General features: G+C 36.2%; 1 protein-coding gene across 1 annotated transcript; it reads right to left on the bottom strand.

Moving 5' to 3' along the window:
• Window positions 1–4,715: 4,715 nt before the first annotated feature.
• LOC104107213 (gallate 1-beta-glucosyltransferase 84A24-like) lies at window positions 4,716–6,483 on the bottom strand. The gene has a single exon (XM_009615952.4). The coding sequence runs from the start codon at window positions 6,353–6,355 to the stop codon at window positions 4,880–4,882; it is 1,476 nt and encodes a 491-aa protein (XP_009614247.1). The 5' UTR covers window positions 6,356–6,483; the 3' UTR covers window positions 4,716–4,879.
• Between the last annotated feature and the right edge of the window lie 10,056 nt (window positions 6,484–16,539).

Raw genomic sequence — 16,539 nt, forward strand, 5'->3', positions numbered from 1 at the left:
GGTGAATACCTTTTTGCGGAATTCATTAAATGCTTATCAGATTCAAGAATTACATCTCAATTATCTGCTCCAGGAACACTACAACAAAATGGTGTGGCAGAAAGAAGAAATAGGACCCTTATGGAAATGGTTAGATCAATGTTAAGTTATTCCGATTTTCCTTCTTCCTTTTGGGGATATGCTTTAGAAACAGCAAATTACATTCTAAATTTGGTTACTTCAAAGTCAGTACCTTTAACTCCAGTAGAATTGTGGATTGGGCACAAGCCAAGTTTACAGCATATTCGGGTTTGGGGTTGTCCTACACATGTGCTGAAAGGAAAAACAGATAAATTAGAATCGAGGACAGAAGTATGAATTTTTATTGGATATTTAAAAGGAACTAAACGCGGTTTATTTTATTGTCCCAAAGAAAAGAAGGTAATTGTTACGACAAATGCCATATTTTTAAAATAGGACTATTTAATGAACCATATTCCTAGAAGTAAACTAGTTTTATAGGAATTAAGTAATGGAGTAACTAATGACTCATCTATGGAACGTATCCCGGAAGCCAGTATTAACATATCACTGCATTATCGTAGTGGGAGAAATGACAATAGGCACCAGAATGCACAAGAGCAATTGCCTGACATCTCACTACCCCAAAGTAGTGGAAGTAATATTGAGCAACCTCAGATTGTTGAGCAACCTAAAATTGTTTTGCAGCCTGCACTCTAGGAAGAAGTTAATGATATCCCAATACCGCAAGGTATATAGGATAACATTGACGCTTCAGTTCCGGAAAATGATGTTGTAATTCAACAATAAAATATTACACCTGTAGTGACTAGTCGTAGTGGGAGAATTATAAGAAAACCTCTCCGTTTTATGCTCTTGGGAGAATATTATGATAGAATCTCTAAAGAGCCCAAAACGGAACATATTAATTACGACGAAGCACTGCAGGATACAGATGCTGATAAATGGGTTGCTGCTATAAAATCTGAAATGGAGTTCATGTACTCCAATCAAGTCTGGGATCTTGTAGAATCGCCTACTGGAGTCAAACCCATTGGTTGTAGATGGATCTATAAGAAAAAGAGAGGAGTGAATGGAAAATTGTAAACTTTTAAATCTAGGCTTATTGCAAAAGGGTTTACTAAAAAAGAAGGGATCGATTATGAGGAAACCTTTTCGCCAGTAGCCATGCTTAAATCCATTAGGATTCTCTTATCCAGTGCTGCTCATTACTAGTATGAGGTTTCGAAAATGGATGTCAAGACGATTTTTCTAAATGGAAGTCTTGATGAGTGCATTTATATGGCACAACCAGTTGGTTTCATAAAAAGTGGCAATGAGCACATGTTGTGTAAATTAATGAAATCTATTTATGGATTGAAATAAGCTTCTAGAGCATGGAACACTTGTTTTGACGCATCAATTAAAACCTTCGGTTTTGATCAATGTGAAAATGAGTCATGTGTCTATAAGAAGTGGGATGGAGATAAAGTTACATTTTTGGTTTTATACGTAGATGATATTTTGCTCATAGGAAACAATGTGAGCATGTTGAATTCAGTAAAGGAATGGTTGTCCTCACGTTTCGATATGAAAGACTTGGGACATGCGGCACATATCCTTGGGATCAAGCTTATGCGAGATCGCAAGCAAAGGATATTAGGCTTATTCCAAGTACTTTATATTGATACTATTCTTACCAGGTTTAGCATGCAAGATTCCAAGAAAGGCTTTGTCCCTTTTAGACATGGAATCTCTCTGTCGAAAGATCAGTCCCCAAAAATGATTGATGAGATAGAAAAGATGAAGGTGATCCCTTATGCTTCTGCTGTAGGGAGTCTCATGTATGCTATGCTATGTACCAGACCTAATATCTGCTTTGCTGTTGGCATGGTTAGTAGATTTCAGTCTAACCCTGGACGAGAATACTGGACTGCCGTTAAGCATATAATCAAGTACTTGAAAAGGACTAGGGATTATATGTTGGTGTATCACTCAGGTGATCTTGCACCCATTGGCTATACTAATTCAGATTTTCAGTCAGTTAGAGATTCTAGAAAATCTAGCTCAGGATATGTTTTTACCTTAGGAGGTGGAGGAGCATCAAGCAATTATGTGTTGTTGATTCCACCATGGAAACCGAACATGTGGCTGCATCTGAGGCAGCTAAAGAGGCTGTTTGGCTCAGGAACTTTCTAAAAGAGCTTAATGTAGTTCCTTCGGTTCAAGCACCGATTGTACTTTATTGTGACAATAGTGGTGCAGTTGCAAACTCGAAGGAACCAAGAAGCCATAAAAGGAGTAAGCATATTGAGCGTAAATATCACTTAATTCGGGACATAACTCAGAGAGGTGATACAAGAGTATTGAAGATTGCGCCAGAGGAAAATTTGGCAGACCCGTTTACAAAGAGCTTGACACAGAAGATTTTTGACAAGCATGTAGAAGGAATGGGTATTAGAGTAGTAGACGCATGGTTATGAGTCTAAGTGGGAGATTGTTGGGATATACTATTAACCATATTGTTTTATTCTTTGTGGAATAATTATTTAAATAAATTTATTCAATTCAATAAAGTACTATTTTAAATAGATTATTTGTTACATGTGTGTCCTTTTAGTTATGTAATAGATAATTTAGTGTATGGAGTCTTAACTCATGGACAAAAGATTAAATTATTGGTTCACATAATTAATAAACTATGTTCACAATCAAAGATATTATTGGACAAAATATCTTGATGATTGTAGCACAAGATTATGGTATAATTTGTCTTGATTATGGGAGTGGTTTTACTCCGACTTCTTGTGCTAATATACTTAGTGTATATTGAACGGACCAAGTAGAGAAAAGATGTTTTTGTACTGAATATATATATAAAATATTTTCTCTTATTCATTAAATGAGCTTATACTCCTAATCTTGATATAATTATTATGACCAATGTAATTTATTTATTGTTTTGATTTATCAAAAGTTACGACTCTATTCAGAGTTTGTGTATGTCTAATAGATTGGACAATAACGAATAACATTTGTGAAATAATAATTAGTTGATAGAATCCATGACTTGGTTTTGAGTTTGACAATACTCCTTTATGTGAGTTTATAAGTTTTTGTGTAAAAACCAGGCCGGTAGATTTTGTATCCATCACATGAAATAGTTTAAGCGGAATTATAAAGGATTTAATTAGTTGATTAAATTAAATTTTTAGTGATTTAATTTAATTAATTGATATTTGAGATCTTAACATGGGGAATTAAAATAAGTGTTACTGAATTTTTGAAATTCATATTTAGGAGTTCAATTGCAGTTTTTTTGTGGAATAAACTGCAATTAATTATAGTAAGAACTAATTTATGCTAATTTCGAATTAATGCTATAATTAGTAGCCTCTTATTATTTATGTGGTCCCTACTATACCTAGTAAAAATCTGGACTTAACTTGGGTAAAAAGTGACTTGGAAGAAAAATCATCCGGTAGAGTAAGAGGTGCAAGTAGAATCCTACACGTTTTTGGAGCTGATTTTCGGCCAAAAACTAGTCTATTTAAGGAAGACTAATTTCACCCAATAACTCACTTTTTAGAGTTGTATTGTTCTTGCCCACTCAAAATAAATTCGCCCAAGGTTTTACTAGGCATATAGCAGAAGACTGCAACCCTGGATTCTAGCTGTGTGGAGGATTTGTGCAACGATTTCAAGAGGTTAGTGCTTCTAATCTAACAGTTATAGCATTGTCTAGTTTACATGTATTTGATGCCTGATTTATTTGTTTGCTTCCGTTGCGCATGTTCTAACAGTATTTGGCATAACCAGAAATATTTTCAACTCTACCTCGCAATAAGCAACTTTGTTTCACGTTTTTTGTGCTCGTACACCAAATAAAAGAAAATAATCAATATCTATAATCTCCTTTTATGTAATGGTGTTTGACTAGATAAAAAGTTTAAGAAAGAAAAAAAATAATTTTAAAATGTATGGTCTAAAATATTTTATAGAAATTCCTGTAGCTATAAAACTTTTCTCATTAATTAATTAATGATAAATAAATTTTTTTAAAGTTAAATCATTCATAAATATAAAAATAACATCTTTATTGGGAGAGACTAAAAAGGAAATACTAATCACTCAAATTAGGATGGAGAAAGTATTCGTTATGTTTATTGAAATTTCATATTTGCTTATTTATTTAAAATTTGTTTCAAAAATGACTTTGGAATCAGAATTAATTTCCTCTTTACAATAATATCTAAGCTCTTTCATCTTTACCTAAAATGACCAAAGTACACTTCAGAATTTTCTCAAGAAAGTTTAGAAAAAATTTAGGGGGTCACAATTGTTCTTAAAATTAATTAAATTGTCAAATGACTAATTGTTTCCGTTACCAAATTTTAAGTTCGACCATTGAACTTCACTCGAGAAAAAAAAAAATCCAATACTCAATACAGTGATGGATATATAACAATACAAGTATACAAAACAGTTGCTTCATGTTTGATCCCCTAGTACATCCCAAAACAAGAAATTCTAATTCAACAACATTTGCCCAATCACAAAAAATTGATTATCGAACCTAACCAGTGTAAGTACATAACTAATCGCATAAATCACTACTTTTAACACTTAATTTATCAGGATTTATCTGGAAGCTAACATGTTTAAGAAAATATTATTAATTCTCACGTTGAGTTTCTAGAAGAAAGCTAGCTTCCTTTAGCAGTCAAACGGACAATGTGGATCTATTATTATTATTATAACAAACTGGAAACATAGTCTAATTCGATGTTTCAAATATTAAATACACAACTTTAATTCAACTAGTTAAGTACTATAATTTCTAAGGTGGTCGATCTCCTGTTTTGGACCATAAAAACATTTAGTACAGGCCAGATTTCTTGAACTTTTCAGCAGTACATGTTGTGATGATATCGTCAATAAAAGCCTGCAGATTCTGCTGGGAGGAGCCACCTTCAGCCACCGCATCCTCCGCCGCTTTCTTCCACTTCAACGCATTTTCTTTCATCTCCGCCGCCTTTGCTCCGCTCGTCGCCTCCCTCACGCAATTCTCAACTTCCTCTCGAGGAATAATTCTATTTTCGTCCTCACCTCTACACAGGCGAATCCCAACTTTAAATACGTCCACTAAATACTTAGCATCAAGTACTTGATCACCCCATTGAGGAAAAGCAATAATTGGTGTACCAATTGCTAGTGATTCCATAGTCGAATTCCATCCGCAATGGGTCAAAAAACATGCTAAAGATGGATGTGCCAACACTTGTTCTTGTGGACACCATTGTACAATTTTAGCCCTATCACCAGCTTTGTCCAAAAATCCATCTGGTAATTTAACTGGTAAAAAACCTGTCCCTGTGTAAGGTTCTTTCATTACCCACAAAAAATTCAGCCCTGAATTCAACAACCCATAGGCCATTTCATCAACTTGTTCTTGCTTCAATAAGACTATACTCCCAAATGAAATATACACAACAGAGGACATTGGTTTTGAATCGAGCCATTGTATTACACCGCTATCGGCTTTGAACAAATCGCCACGAAAATCTTGTGAGGATCCATTAGGGGAAACTAATTTAGGGTGCTTGAATAATGGACCGATAGTTTTAATAGGACATATTTTGGAAAGTTGCTCAACGAGTTCAAGTTCAAGTTCTTGGAAAGTATCCATTAGTATACAAAATGGACTAGATAATTTTTTGAATTGACCCAAAATAACCTTTTTCAACATAATATAGCGAGAAGAAGAAAAAGGGTGCAAGAAGTTAGGAATTTCGTCATGTTTGAGTAGAGGCATAGCGGGAAGTTGAACTTCAAGCTCGGGGTTTGATTCAGTAGGGAATTCAGCTAATTTATGGAGATAATGGTAATAACAAGAAAAGCTAGCAGCAGATTGAACCCAAAGGACAGCACTAGGAATTCCAAGACTTTCAGCAACATCAGAAACCCAAGGAATAAAAGGATTATTTATAAGACAAAAAACAGGGCGACCCTGTTTCTCGTTTTCCTCAATCATTTGATTGAGGCGTTCTGTACCCGCTGACTCTAGATGTTGCATGTATAACCCGAGGTCGGTTCCCTCGGGCTTAGAATAATCCCAAGCATCATCAAAGAATTGAAATCTTATCATACCTGAACCATAGGGAGTTGGCTCATCACTTATGTTTTTATTGGCTTTTCTCATTTGAGCACCGTGACTTTCGGTTGTAGAAAAGGTAACGAGAATACCTTTGGCAGCTAGAAGTTTGCCAAGTCTAAGTAGAGGATTGACATGGCCTTGGCCTGGGAATGAGATCATAAAGACATGAATAGGTGGTATTGTGCCTTGTGAGCCCATATTTGTGTTCTGTGTTTTCAAAGTTCTTTCTTGGAATTTAAGACCAAGAGAATTTGTGAGTTCACAAAGCAAATAGATAAGCTGTTTAAATAGAGAGAGCGTATGATAGTTTAACTCGGCGTTTCAATTTCCCATGTTAGTTTTGCGTATAGTGATAGTTTTATGCCTTTCAAGGCTACTTGCAACATGCTGCCTATCCTTTTTTTGTAAATTAGAATTAAATATGTGAGCAATTAGTGTCTATATGTATATGTTGGTTAAATTATATCTCTGTCATTCTCAGTTGTAATACCGTCCTGGACTCCTGGTACCATTAGAAACTTTTGAAGTTGGCCATATTCATCCAGTTTTATTTATAGTAGGGAACTTAAGTGATGAAAATAAAGCAGGGGCAAAATGTGACTAGAAAGAAAAGCTAGGACACAATTATATGTAATCTCAAGTCAAAAATATCTCTAGTTTAAACAGTTCAAAATTGTTGCAATTCTATGTAAAGCATTTTATTTGAGAATTAAATTCTTAGTATGAAGCATCAATAATAAATAAGAACAATTTCATTTCCAAGTTAACTAATTTCAAATTTAATTTTTTAAAATTAAATATTATTAATTTAAATTTCATTATATAAGGTCCAAACAATGTAATTAGTTTTACTGTCCAAACACATTGTGTCTCCTTTACTGTCAAATTTCAACATGTTAAAAGTAGAACCTAAACTTTCTTCTCCAAAATTCGCGTCTCCATTTAAAGATATTCTTTCTACATATTATCAATCGAGTGCAATTTATATATATTTCTTATAAGTGTGCAATCGCTTTTACAAAATGAGTGTCTATTTCTATTGTAGATATCAGCAATTACAAATTTGACCATATTCAGAAAAGTTCACTGTAGAGCATAATATGTGGAGCAAGTTTATTGAATAGAAAATAATGCTTACCCTACTCTTTTTGTCCTTATTAGACTACTTTCAAAAGACTAACCGAATTTCTAAATACATTAATATAATCATCTCAAGCAAAATTTTTAATTTGGGATCATAGTTTCTGTTATGAAATATAACTCAAAGTAACAACATAGAACAAGGAAAAACAAGTTAAGAGATATAAAGAGAAAGAGATGAGAAATTCTTATTTCTTTTTCAATTGTGTGTATTTTTCTATCTATTACAAGGCCTTTATATAGGCATGAAAAGTGAAGAAAATATGTCATTAACACGTAGAAAATATGTCATTGAATATGTCATTAAGCATTTGAGATGAAGATCATGGAGGGAGAATAGACATTCACTATAATTTGATATTTCTTATAACACTCCCCCTTGGATGTCCATAGATAATGTGCCTCGTTAAAACCTTATTAGAAAAAAAATTCTAGTGAAGGAAAAAGAATACACTTATTTAGAAATACGCTTTTTGGTTGCCTCATTAAAAACCTTGCAAGGAAAACCCAGTGGGATAAAACCTTATAAGGGAAAAAGAGTATAACGCGTATCAACTCCCCCTAATGAGAGCATCGGTTCACATCCTTGAGCCTTTGCATCTCAATTTTATACACTAGTTTCTTGAAGGTTAACGTCGGTAGAGATTTGGTGAACAAATCAGCCATAGTATCACTTGAATGAATCTATTGCACATTGATATCACCATTCTTTTAAAATTATGTGTGAAAAATAACTTTGATGAAATGTGCTTTGTTCTATCTCGTTTTATGAATCCTCCCTTCAATTGAGCTATGCATGTTGCATTGTCTTCATACAAAATTATGGGTAATTTGTCACACTTCAAATCACATTTGTCTCGAATAAGGTGTATTACATACCTCAACCATACACATTCTCGACTTGCTTCATGAATAGCAATTATCTCAGCATGATTAGATGAAGTAGCCACGATTGATTGCTTAGTCGATCGCCAAGATATTGCAGTGCGTCCACATGTAAACACATAATATGTTTGAGATCGAGCCTTGTGTGGGTCAGATAAATACCCAGTATCGGCATAACCAACAAGATCGGGATTGCAATCATTGCCATAAAATAAGCCCATAATGGTAGTTTAGATACCACAATATGTATTTGATTCCATTCCAATGTCTTCTTGTAGGAGCAGAGCTATATCTTGCTAAGACATTAATTGAAAAAGTTATGTCAGGCCTTATAGTATTAGCAAGATACATTAGTGCATCAATTGCACTAAGATATGGTACTTCAGGACCAAGAAACTCTTCATTCTTTTTTTGAGGTCGGAACGAGTCCTTATTCACATCAAGTGATCGAACAACCACTGGAGTACTTAATGGATGTGCTCCATCTATGTAAAATTATTTTAATACCTTTTCTATGTAGGCAGATTGATGAACAAAAATTCCGTTTGCCAAATGTTCAATTTGCAAACCGAGACATAATTTTGTCTTTCCGAGATCTTTCATCTCGAATTCCTTCTTTAAATAATCAATTGCCTTTTGGAGTTCTGTAGGAGTTCCAATAAGGTTTATGTCATCAACATATACAGAAAGTACAACAAACTCCGATTTTGTTTTCTTTATAAAAACACATGGACAAACGGCATCATTTATATAACCTTCCTTTAATAAGTATTCACTAAGGCGGTTATACTACATTCTTCCTGATTGCTTTAGACCATACAAAGATCTTTGCAATTTGATTGAAAATATTTCCCTGGACTTTGAATTATGCGCGTCAGGCATTTTAAATCCCTCGGGAATTTTTTATGTATATCTCATTATCAAGTGAAATGTAAAGGTAGGTTGTAACCACATCCATTAAATGCATGTAAAGCTTTTCATGGACAACAAGACTAATGAGATAACGGAACATTATAGCATCTATAAGAGGAGAATACGTCTCTTCATAATCGACACCTGGCCTTTGTGAAAATCCTTGTGCAACAAGGCGTGCCTTATATCTTTGTACCTCATTTTTCTCATTACTTTTACGTACAAAGACCCATTTATAGCCAACAGGTTTAACACCATTAGGTGTTTGGACTACAGACCCAAAAACTTCACGTTTTGCAAGTGAATCCAACTCAGATTGGATTGCTTCTTGCCATTTTGGCCAATCACCTCTTTGTCGACATTCTCCAACGGATTGAGGTTCACGATCCTCATTATCTTGCATAATGCTAGATGCAACATTGTATGCAAAGACACAATCCACAACTATATTCAATCGATTCAAATCTGTCTCAATATCGATTGGGTTTATTGATAGTTCCTTATTTTCTTGAGTCTCAGGCTCATTGATTTCCTCATGAATTTTAGGATTGGTTAAATCATGGGTTTCTTTATGAGACTCATTCGTAGTGTCATCTTGATCATTTATTTTCCTTTTTCTAAGATTCCGATCCTTAGAAACTAACGGTCTGCCACGCTTTAGGAGTGTTTTTGACTTATTAGCTATGACACTAAAGATTGTCCAACAGGGACATCAATACGGATTGGAACATTCTATGCATGGATATGTAATTTTGTTATCCTTTTCAGATCAGTAAATGCATATGACATCTGATTTTCTATTTTCTGCAAATGTATAATCTTTTGCACCTCTTTTTCACAAATAGAGTCACGTGGATCAAGATGAGACTATGATGTATTTTTCCACAAAATTCCACATTTGGTTTCACCATTTTCTCCCCCTAATTTTGGGGAAAATGCCTCATCGAATCGACAATATACAAATCGAGCAGTGAACAAATCTTCCGTTAGTGTTTCAAGGTAGCGAATAATTGAAGGCGATTCAAAGCCAACATATATTCCTAACCTTCTTTGGGTACCCATCTTGGTGCGATATGGCGGTGCTACAGGCACATATACACCGTATCCAAAAAAATTTAGATGAGATATATTAGGTTCATGACCCAAAACATTGCAACAGGAAATATTTATGATAATTTGTCTGTCTGAGACAAATTAGCATTGATGCATGCAAAATGACATGACCCCAAACAGAAGTGGGTAATTTTATTTTCATGAGTAACGGTCTTGCTATCAATTGCAGACGTTTAATCAAAGACTCTGCAAGGCCATTTTGAGTGTGAACATGAGCTATATGATGTTCCACTTTTATCCCAATTGATAAGCAATAATCATTAAATTCTTGGAATAAAAACTCAGCAAAATTATCAAGTCGAACAGACTTAATTGGATTATCGGGAAATTGTGCCCGTAATCGAATTATTTGTGCCATTAATTTTGCAAACGCCAGGTTGCAAGATGACAATAGGCACACATTAGACCATCTAGAAGATGCATCTATTAAGACCATAAAATGCTTAAACGACCCACTAGGTGGGTGAATAGGTCCACAAATATCCCCTTGTATACGTTCTAAAAATGCAGGGGACTCAATCCCAACCTTTGTTGGCGATGGTCTAATAATTAACTTGCCTTGATAACAAGAAGTGCAAGAAAATTCATTATTTAAAAGAATCTTTAAATTCTTTAATGGATGCCCATTTGAGTTTTCTATAATTTGTCTCATCATAATTGTTCCAGGATCTCCCAATCGATCATGCCAAAATACAAAAGTATTGGAATCAATAGCCTTTTGGTTTACGATAGAATGTGCCTCAATTGTACTAATTCTTGTCCAATACATGCCACAAGATAAAGATGAGAACTTCTCAATAATCCTTTTCTAGCCAGAGACATTCTTGGTAACAATGAGATATTCGATATTATTCTCACCTATTATCTCAATATGATATTCATTTCGACGGATATCTTTAAAATTCAACAAGTTCCTCTTGGACTTAGAGGAGAATATTATATTCTCTATGATAAGTATTGTTCCATTAGGCAGAGTTATAGTGGCTCTGCCAGAGCCTTCAATTAGATTACTACTACCAGAAATTATAATAACATCTGCCTTACACATACCTAAATGAGAGAAATATTTCTTCTCTTTGAATATTGTATGTGTCGTACATGAATCAATTAAGCAAATATTTTTACAATTGAAATTTGATCAAAGTTTGTTTTGAGAGATATCCATATTTGCTTAGTCTTCTCCAAGAGCTTCTTGAGACGGTAGAGTCTCGTGATGATAACGTATTATGAAATATAGCTCAAAGTAACAATATAGAACAAGGAAAAGCAAGCTAAGAGATATAGAGAGAAAGAGAGGAGAGATTCTTATTTCTTCTTCAATTGTGTGTATTTTCCTATCTATTACAAGGCCTTTATATAGGCATGAAAAGTAAAAAAAATATGGTATTGAATATGTCATTAAACATAGAAAATATGTTATTGAATATGTCATTAAGAATTTGAGATGAAGATCATGGAGGAAGAGTAGGCATCCACCATAATTTGATATTTCTTATAACAGTTTCTCTTTTATGGTCCTAATTTTTTGTACTGCTCTAAAGGGTCTTCAATTCTCAAAGGTTACCTTTTTAATTATTAGTACTATCAAGATTATGGTGAAAGAAGAAATTTGAGAGTACCCCCTCCATTCATTTTTACTTGTTCGCTATATTAAAAATATATTTTTATTTTTACTTGTTTATTTTAACAAATCGAGAAAAAGATATTCTGTTTAATCCTTATCATTAACTACTCATTCCCCAAATCATTTTCCAAAACTTTTTGAAATGTTATCATTACAAACTTTTTGGCATTACTAATTCTAACCTCTCTAAATCAGTAATTGTGAATCAAACCTCAGCTCAAATCCAACAGATTTATGTGGTGAAAAATAGAACAGAATCTGATGTTATGAGAAATTAGAAGTGTTTATTACTTAGAATTGTTAGAAATAGTCTAAGGAGGTCGTCTACAAAATTTAAAGTCATTTTGGTTGAGATTTGAACTGATTTAGAACAAGAATTGCAACTAAAAATCATAGAAGAAATTCGTCTAGTGACGTTTATACACTTTTACACAACACATGTATATAGTATATATAGGTGTATTAAAGTGTATAAAGAAGTATAACCACTGTGTGAAAAAATATATTGGTGATGCACTATTTATATAATGATGTATAAGAACTGTAGCGATAAAAGGTACTTCTTTCGTTCAAGTTTATTTATCCACTATTGATTTTGTTTACCCAAAAAATGGATAGAGCTGAATTTGTACGTAGTTCTAAGGATATGTGATATAGCTTAATACAAATCATAAGGATAAATAGAAATAACAAATATGGATTGCAAAGAATACAAAATAAACAAGGTTGTAAAGAAGATGATTTTTAGGACTAAATAAGATGAATCAATTTATGAAGTTTAAAAGAGTAACTATTGAATATAGGAGAATATGGTGCTTGAATTACAATATAAGCCAAAGAACTGCCCTCTACAGAAATGTAGTCATCCTCTTTATAGTGGAGGGATCCTGCTTTAGATATAATTAAAAATACATAGTAGAGAACCCATGATAAATTAGCTTTTCCCTAATTTTCACCGAGATTCTCTCCCTTAGTGTGTTTGCAACGGCTCTTGTCTGTGAGCTCGAGCTCGATCGGCCTCGGTTTTGGTCAGTATTTCTTCTAGAGCTCGATGTGGACTCGGAATCAGGTGATGATTCGGGCTCGGTATCGGTTGGCCTTTGCCCCTTAAGCTCGAAATCATCTCATCATAGTTTGATTCGGATCCGAGCTCGATAATGACTTCAAACTCGGTGTTTGGCCTATACCTGAAATCTAAAGCTCGTTCATACCATCTTCGGAACCCATCTCGATATTACGAAGTCTTTCTTCGATCCATTATGTTTCGATCTCGATCAATTGTATGAAGGCCGAAATCTATTTCGACTTTATACAGATAGTCCCCTCATTTCTCGGGAAGGATGTGGTTAGAAACGATATATTTTCTCAATGGCTCGATTGGATAAGCGTTGACGTTTGCATCAAGCCCGACCATGGCGTCCGTGATAGCTATCTGTCAGTTTAGCTTACCAAGGCATTTAATGCGTGTGAGACGGTGGCCGGCCACCGCTCATACTGAACTGTCATTGCTTCAATCTATAAATAGCCCTTCCGTCCACCATTTATCACTTTTACTTCTTCAATCCTCAAAAAAACTTTAAGTTCTTTTTCGTCTCTTCTGAGTTCATTCGCTGATCTGTGACTCTTTTCTGCAAAAGTCTTCTTCTAAACCACCAAATCTTTGTCACCTTCTTTAAATCCAAAAATGGTGAAGTCATCAAAAACCGTCCCCCAAAAATAAAAAGCTTCTTCTTCCCAATCTGCCACCGACAAAACACCGGTGGATCCACGACCTGAGGAGTGCGTTCCGGCGGCGTGTGTTCTTACCTCCGATTTCAAACTCGATAAAGGTTCACCGGTTCCTGGCCAATGTGAGCCCGTATCGAGATATATTTGTTCGATAACTGAGGGTATATGGAGCAGATAAAAAAATATTGTAACTGGGGGAACAAAGAAGTGGTAGTGCCATCTACCGAAGAGGATATTACTACTCACGTGAGAGGGTTTTTAAGTGTGTACACTTACCCTTTCACGTTATGTCCCCTCGACGTTATGTACCCTATGCCAGATCCATCCTTCTTTTTGGCGTATCATTATTTTGATCCGATACTTTGGGAACAAAATTGAGGGGATGCCTTTCACCCTCGATCATCTCATCTGATTGTACCGTCCTCGCCTTTTTTGAGGAGGGTTAATAAAACTTTAACGTCGAGCTACCAAGGCTCTGTTCTCGAGCATAGATGAGGATAGGGATCGAGGCTGGATGGGCAGGTTCGTTCGAGTAAGGACTTTGGACCTGATTCCGACTGAAAAGATGCCTTTTCCCGAGGAGTGGAACATGAAGCGTAAGTGTAATTCTGCTGTTATCTCCTACTATTTTGTCCTTTCATTTCCTTTCTCACCGATATCCCCTCGTTTGTGATGCAGCGGTTCCCTGGATGCTCGGCGCAGTTCCCGATCTCATGAACTGGGTACGGGATCTGGTTTCGACCTCCTCATACGCCGAGCGCTCATGGTATGACTTGTCAAAGGGCCGATGGGAGGCCAAACACCATGGTAAGCCCCTTTCTCGTATTTTTTGGTAGTTTGAACAAGATGTTTTCCATACATTTTAATAAAATTTTCCGTATGTAGGTGTAGGCAAATATGCAATTTTGAGGCCCGCGTCTGTTAAGGAAGAGGCCTCTGTCCCAAAGCCGGTGAAAGATAATAAGAGGAAAAGAGCCTTTGTTCCCGAAGATCCAAAATCGAAGAAGAGGACGGCTCGTAAGCCGAACAAGAATACCATTCTTTTGACCGTAGAATCAGTTCTACGTCTAAGGGATGAAGACGAAGAAGAAAAAGAAAATGATGGGTCCGCTGGCAGCCCGAACGAAGAAGACCACCGACATTCCACAGGCAGCTGGATTGATGGTGGTTCATAAGGCTCCGCCTCGAACTTAGGATATATCGGAAAAAGATTCAGCCAGAGTCCCCGAGTTATTGGAGATCGAAAATGCTTCCCATCGAAGCCAACAGATGGGGGATATATCTGAAGGGTCTATCCCTCAATCTCTTCGAACCGAAGAAAATGCTCCAAGTGATTCACTTGGGGCAGTAGCAATCGAAGACTCGCCCACCTTCCCTGCTTTTTCCGCAGGGGCAATTCGGGAAGCCTAAGCTTTGGGGGGCCTTGAACTAGACAGGTCTCATGATGGAGAGGATCCTTTTCGTGACCTGTTTACCGGTGTCGAGGATGCTATCGGTACAAGTGATGCATCAGATCTTTTTCATAGAGTGCAGCAGACTTTGAATCAGGTAAGCCTTAAATTATTTTGTTGGCATTACCTTTATGATTGCTTTTCTTTTCTAACTTCGTTTCTTCTTTCTTTGCAGGCCGTGGCAGTTCATCGAGAAGCATGTTCTCGGTCCTGAACCGAGCTGAGTCGATATGAGGCCGACCTTCAATGGGTTACGGAGGAGAGGAACTCTCTTAAACTCCTCTTAGGGCAAAGGGGAGAGGAAATAAAAGACTTCCGAGCTGAGTTGGCCAAGGCTTACCAAGATTAGACTGATCTGTCAGAGCAAGTAATGATACTTTTAAAAGCCTATGGGCTCGATACCGGAACAATGGCTAACTTTTTGGTCTCACAGTTGCAGCAGAAAATTGAGATGATCGGGAAAATTCGTGAGGAGGTCGATGTGATAAAAGCGGAGTCTTTGAAGTGGAAAGAAGGTATGGATCGCTTTGCTGTAGAGAAAGAAGCTGCTCGATTCCAATTATCATCGGCCGAAAACCAACTTCAAAGTATGAAGGAGAAAAGTCAAGCAAGAAGAATAGAGGAGCTCGAGGCTTAGTTGGCCTCTGAACTTGCTAAGGCCGAATCTAACGCCGAAAAGGCAAAGGCCGATGTGGATGCAAAGTCAAGCAAGAAGAATAGAGGAGCTCGAGGCTTAGTTGGCCTCTGAACTTGCTAAGGCCGAATCTAACGCCGAAAAGGCAAAGGCCGATGTGGATGCTCTCGTGGTCATCTATCGGGCCGATGATGAAGCTGCCCAGGTCCAAGCAAGAGAGGCAGCCGAGACCGCCGATACTCGAGCACATTGGGTCGCTGAACTTACTAAGTGTCGATCTCGGAGGGAGACCCTCGAGGAGATCCATGCTCGCGGTTTCGATCTCGCTGAAGAGATAAAAAGGGCTAAAGAACTCAAAGTCGATGCTGAAGACTTGGCTTTCGATGATGACGATAATGATAATGATGACGATGATGGGAGTAAGAGCGGGTCCGAGAATGGGGGGAGCCTGATGGAGAAGAGACCGCTCCCGGAGATAACCAAGAAACTTAGCCCTTAGTTTCTATGTTGTAATCAATCATGTAAACAATTTTTATATATATATATATATATATATATATATATATATATATATATATATATATATATAAATATCTTTTTCTTTTACCGACTTGCTTCTGTTTTGTTTCCTACCTTTTGAAGATTTTATTCATGCCTTATGAATGTTTTCATAAGGATTTAGGAAATTTGATCGAATTGGACTTCGTAGCCTTTAGAGCCGAGTGAGTGCTTACTCAAACCTAAAATAAGGTAGCCCATAGGCTTAGTAGTCGAGTTGAGTGATTGTTTGAACTTGAAGTGATGTAGCCCTTAGGCTTATTAGTTGAGTGAGTGATTCGAACTCGAAGTAATATAGCCCGTAGGTGTAATAGTCGAGTGAGTGCTTGCTCGAACT

The sequence above is a fragment of the Nicotiana tomentosiformis genome, chromosome 1 (assembly GCF_000390325.3).
Source record: "Nicotiana tomentosiformis chromosome 1, ASM39032v3, whole genome shotgun sequence".
Lineage (NCBI taxonomy): Eukaryota > Viridiplantae > Streptophyta > Magnoliopsida > Solanales > Solanaceae > Nicotiana > Nicotiana tomentosiformis.

Bases quoted from the DNA above. Each gene is read 5' to 3' on its own strand.
- LOC104107213 (XM_009615952.4), bottom strand. From the start codon at position 6,355: ATGGGCTCACAAGGCACAATACCACCTATTCATGTCTTTATGATCTCA.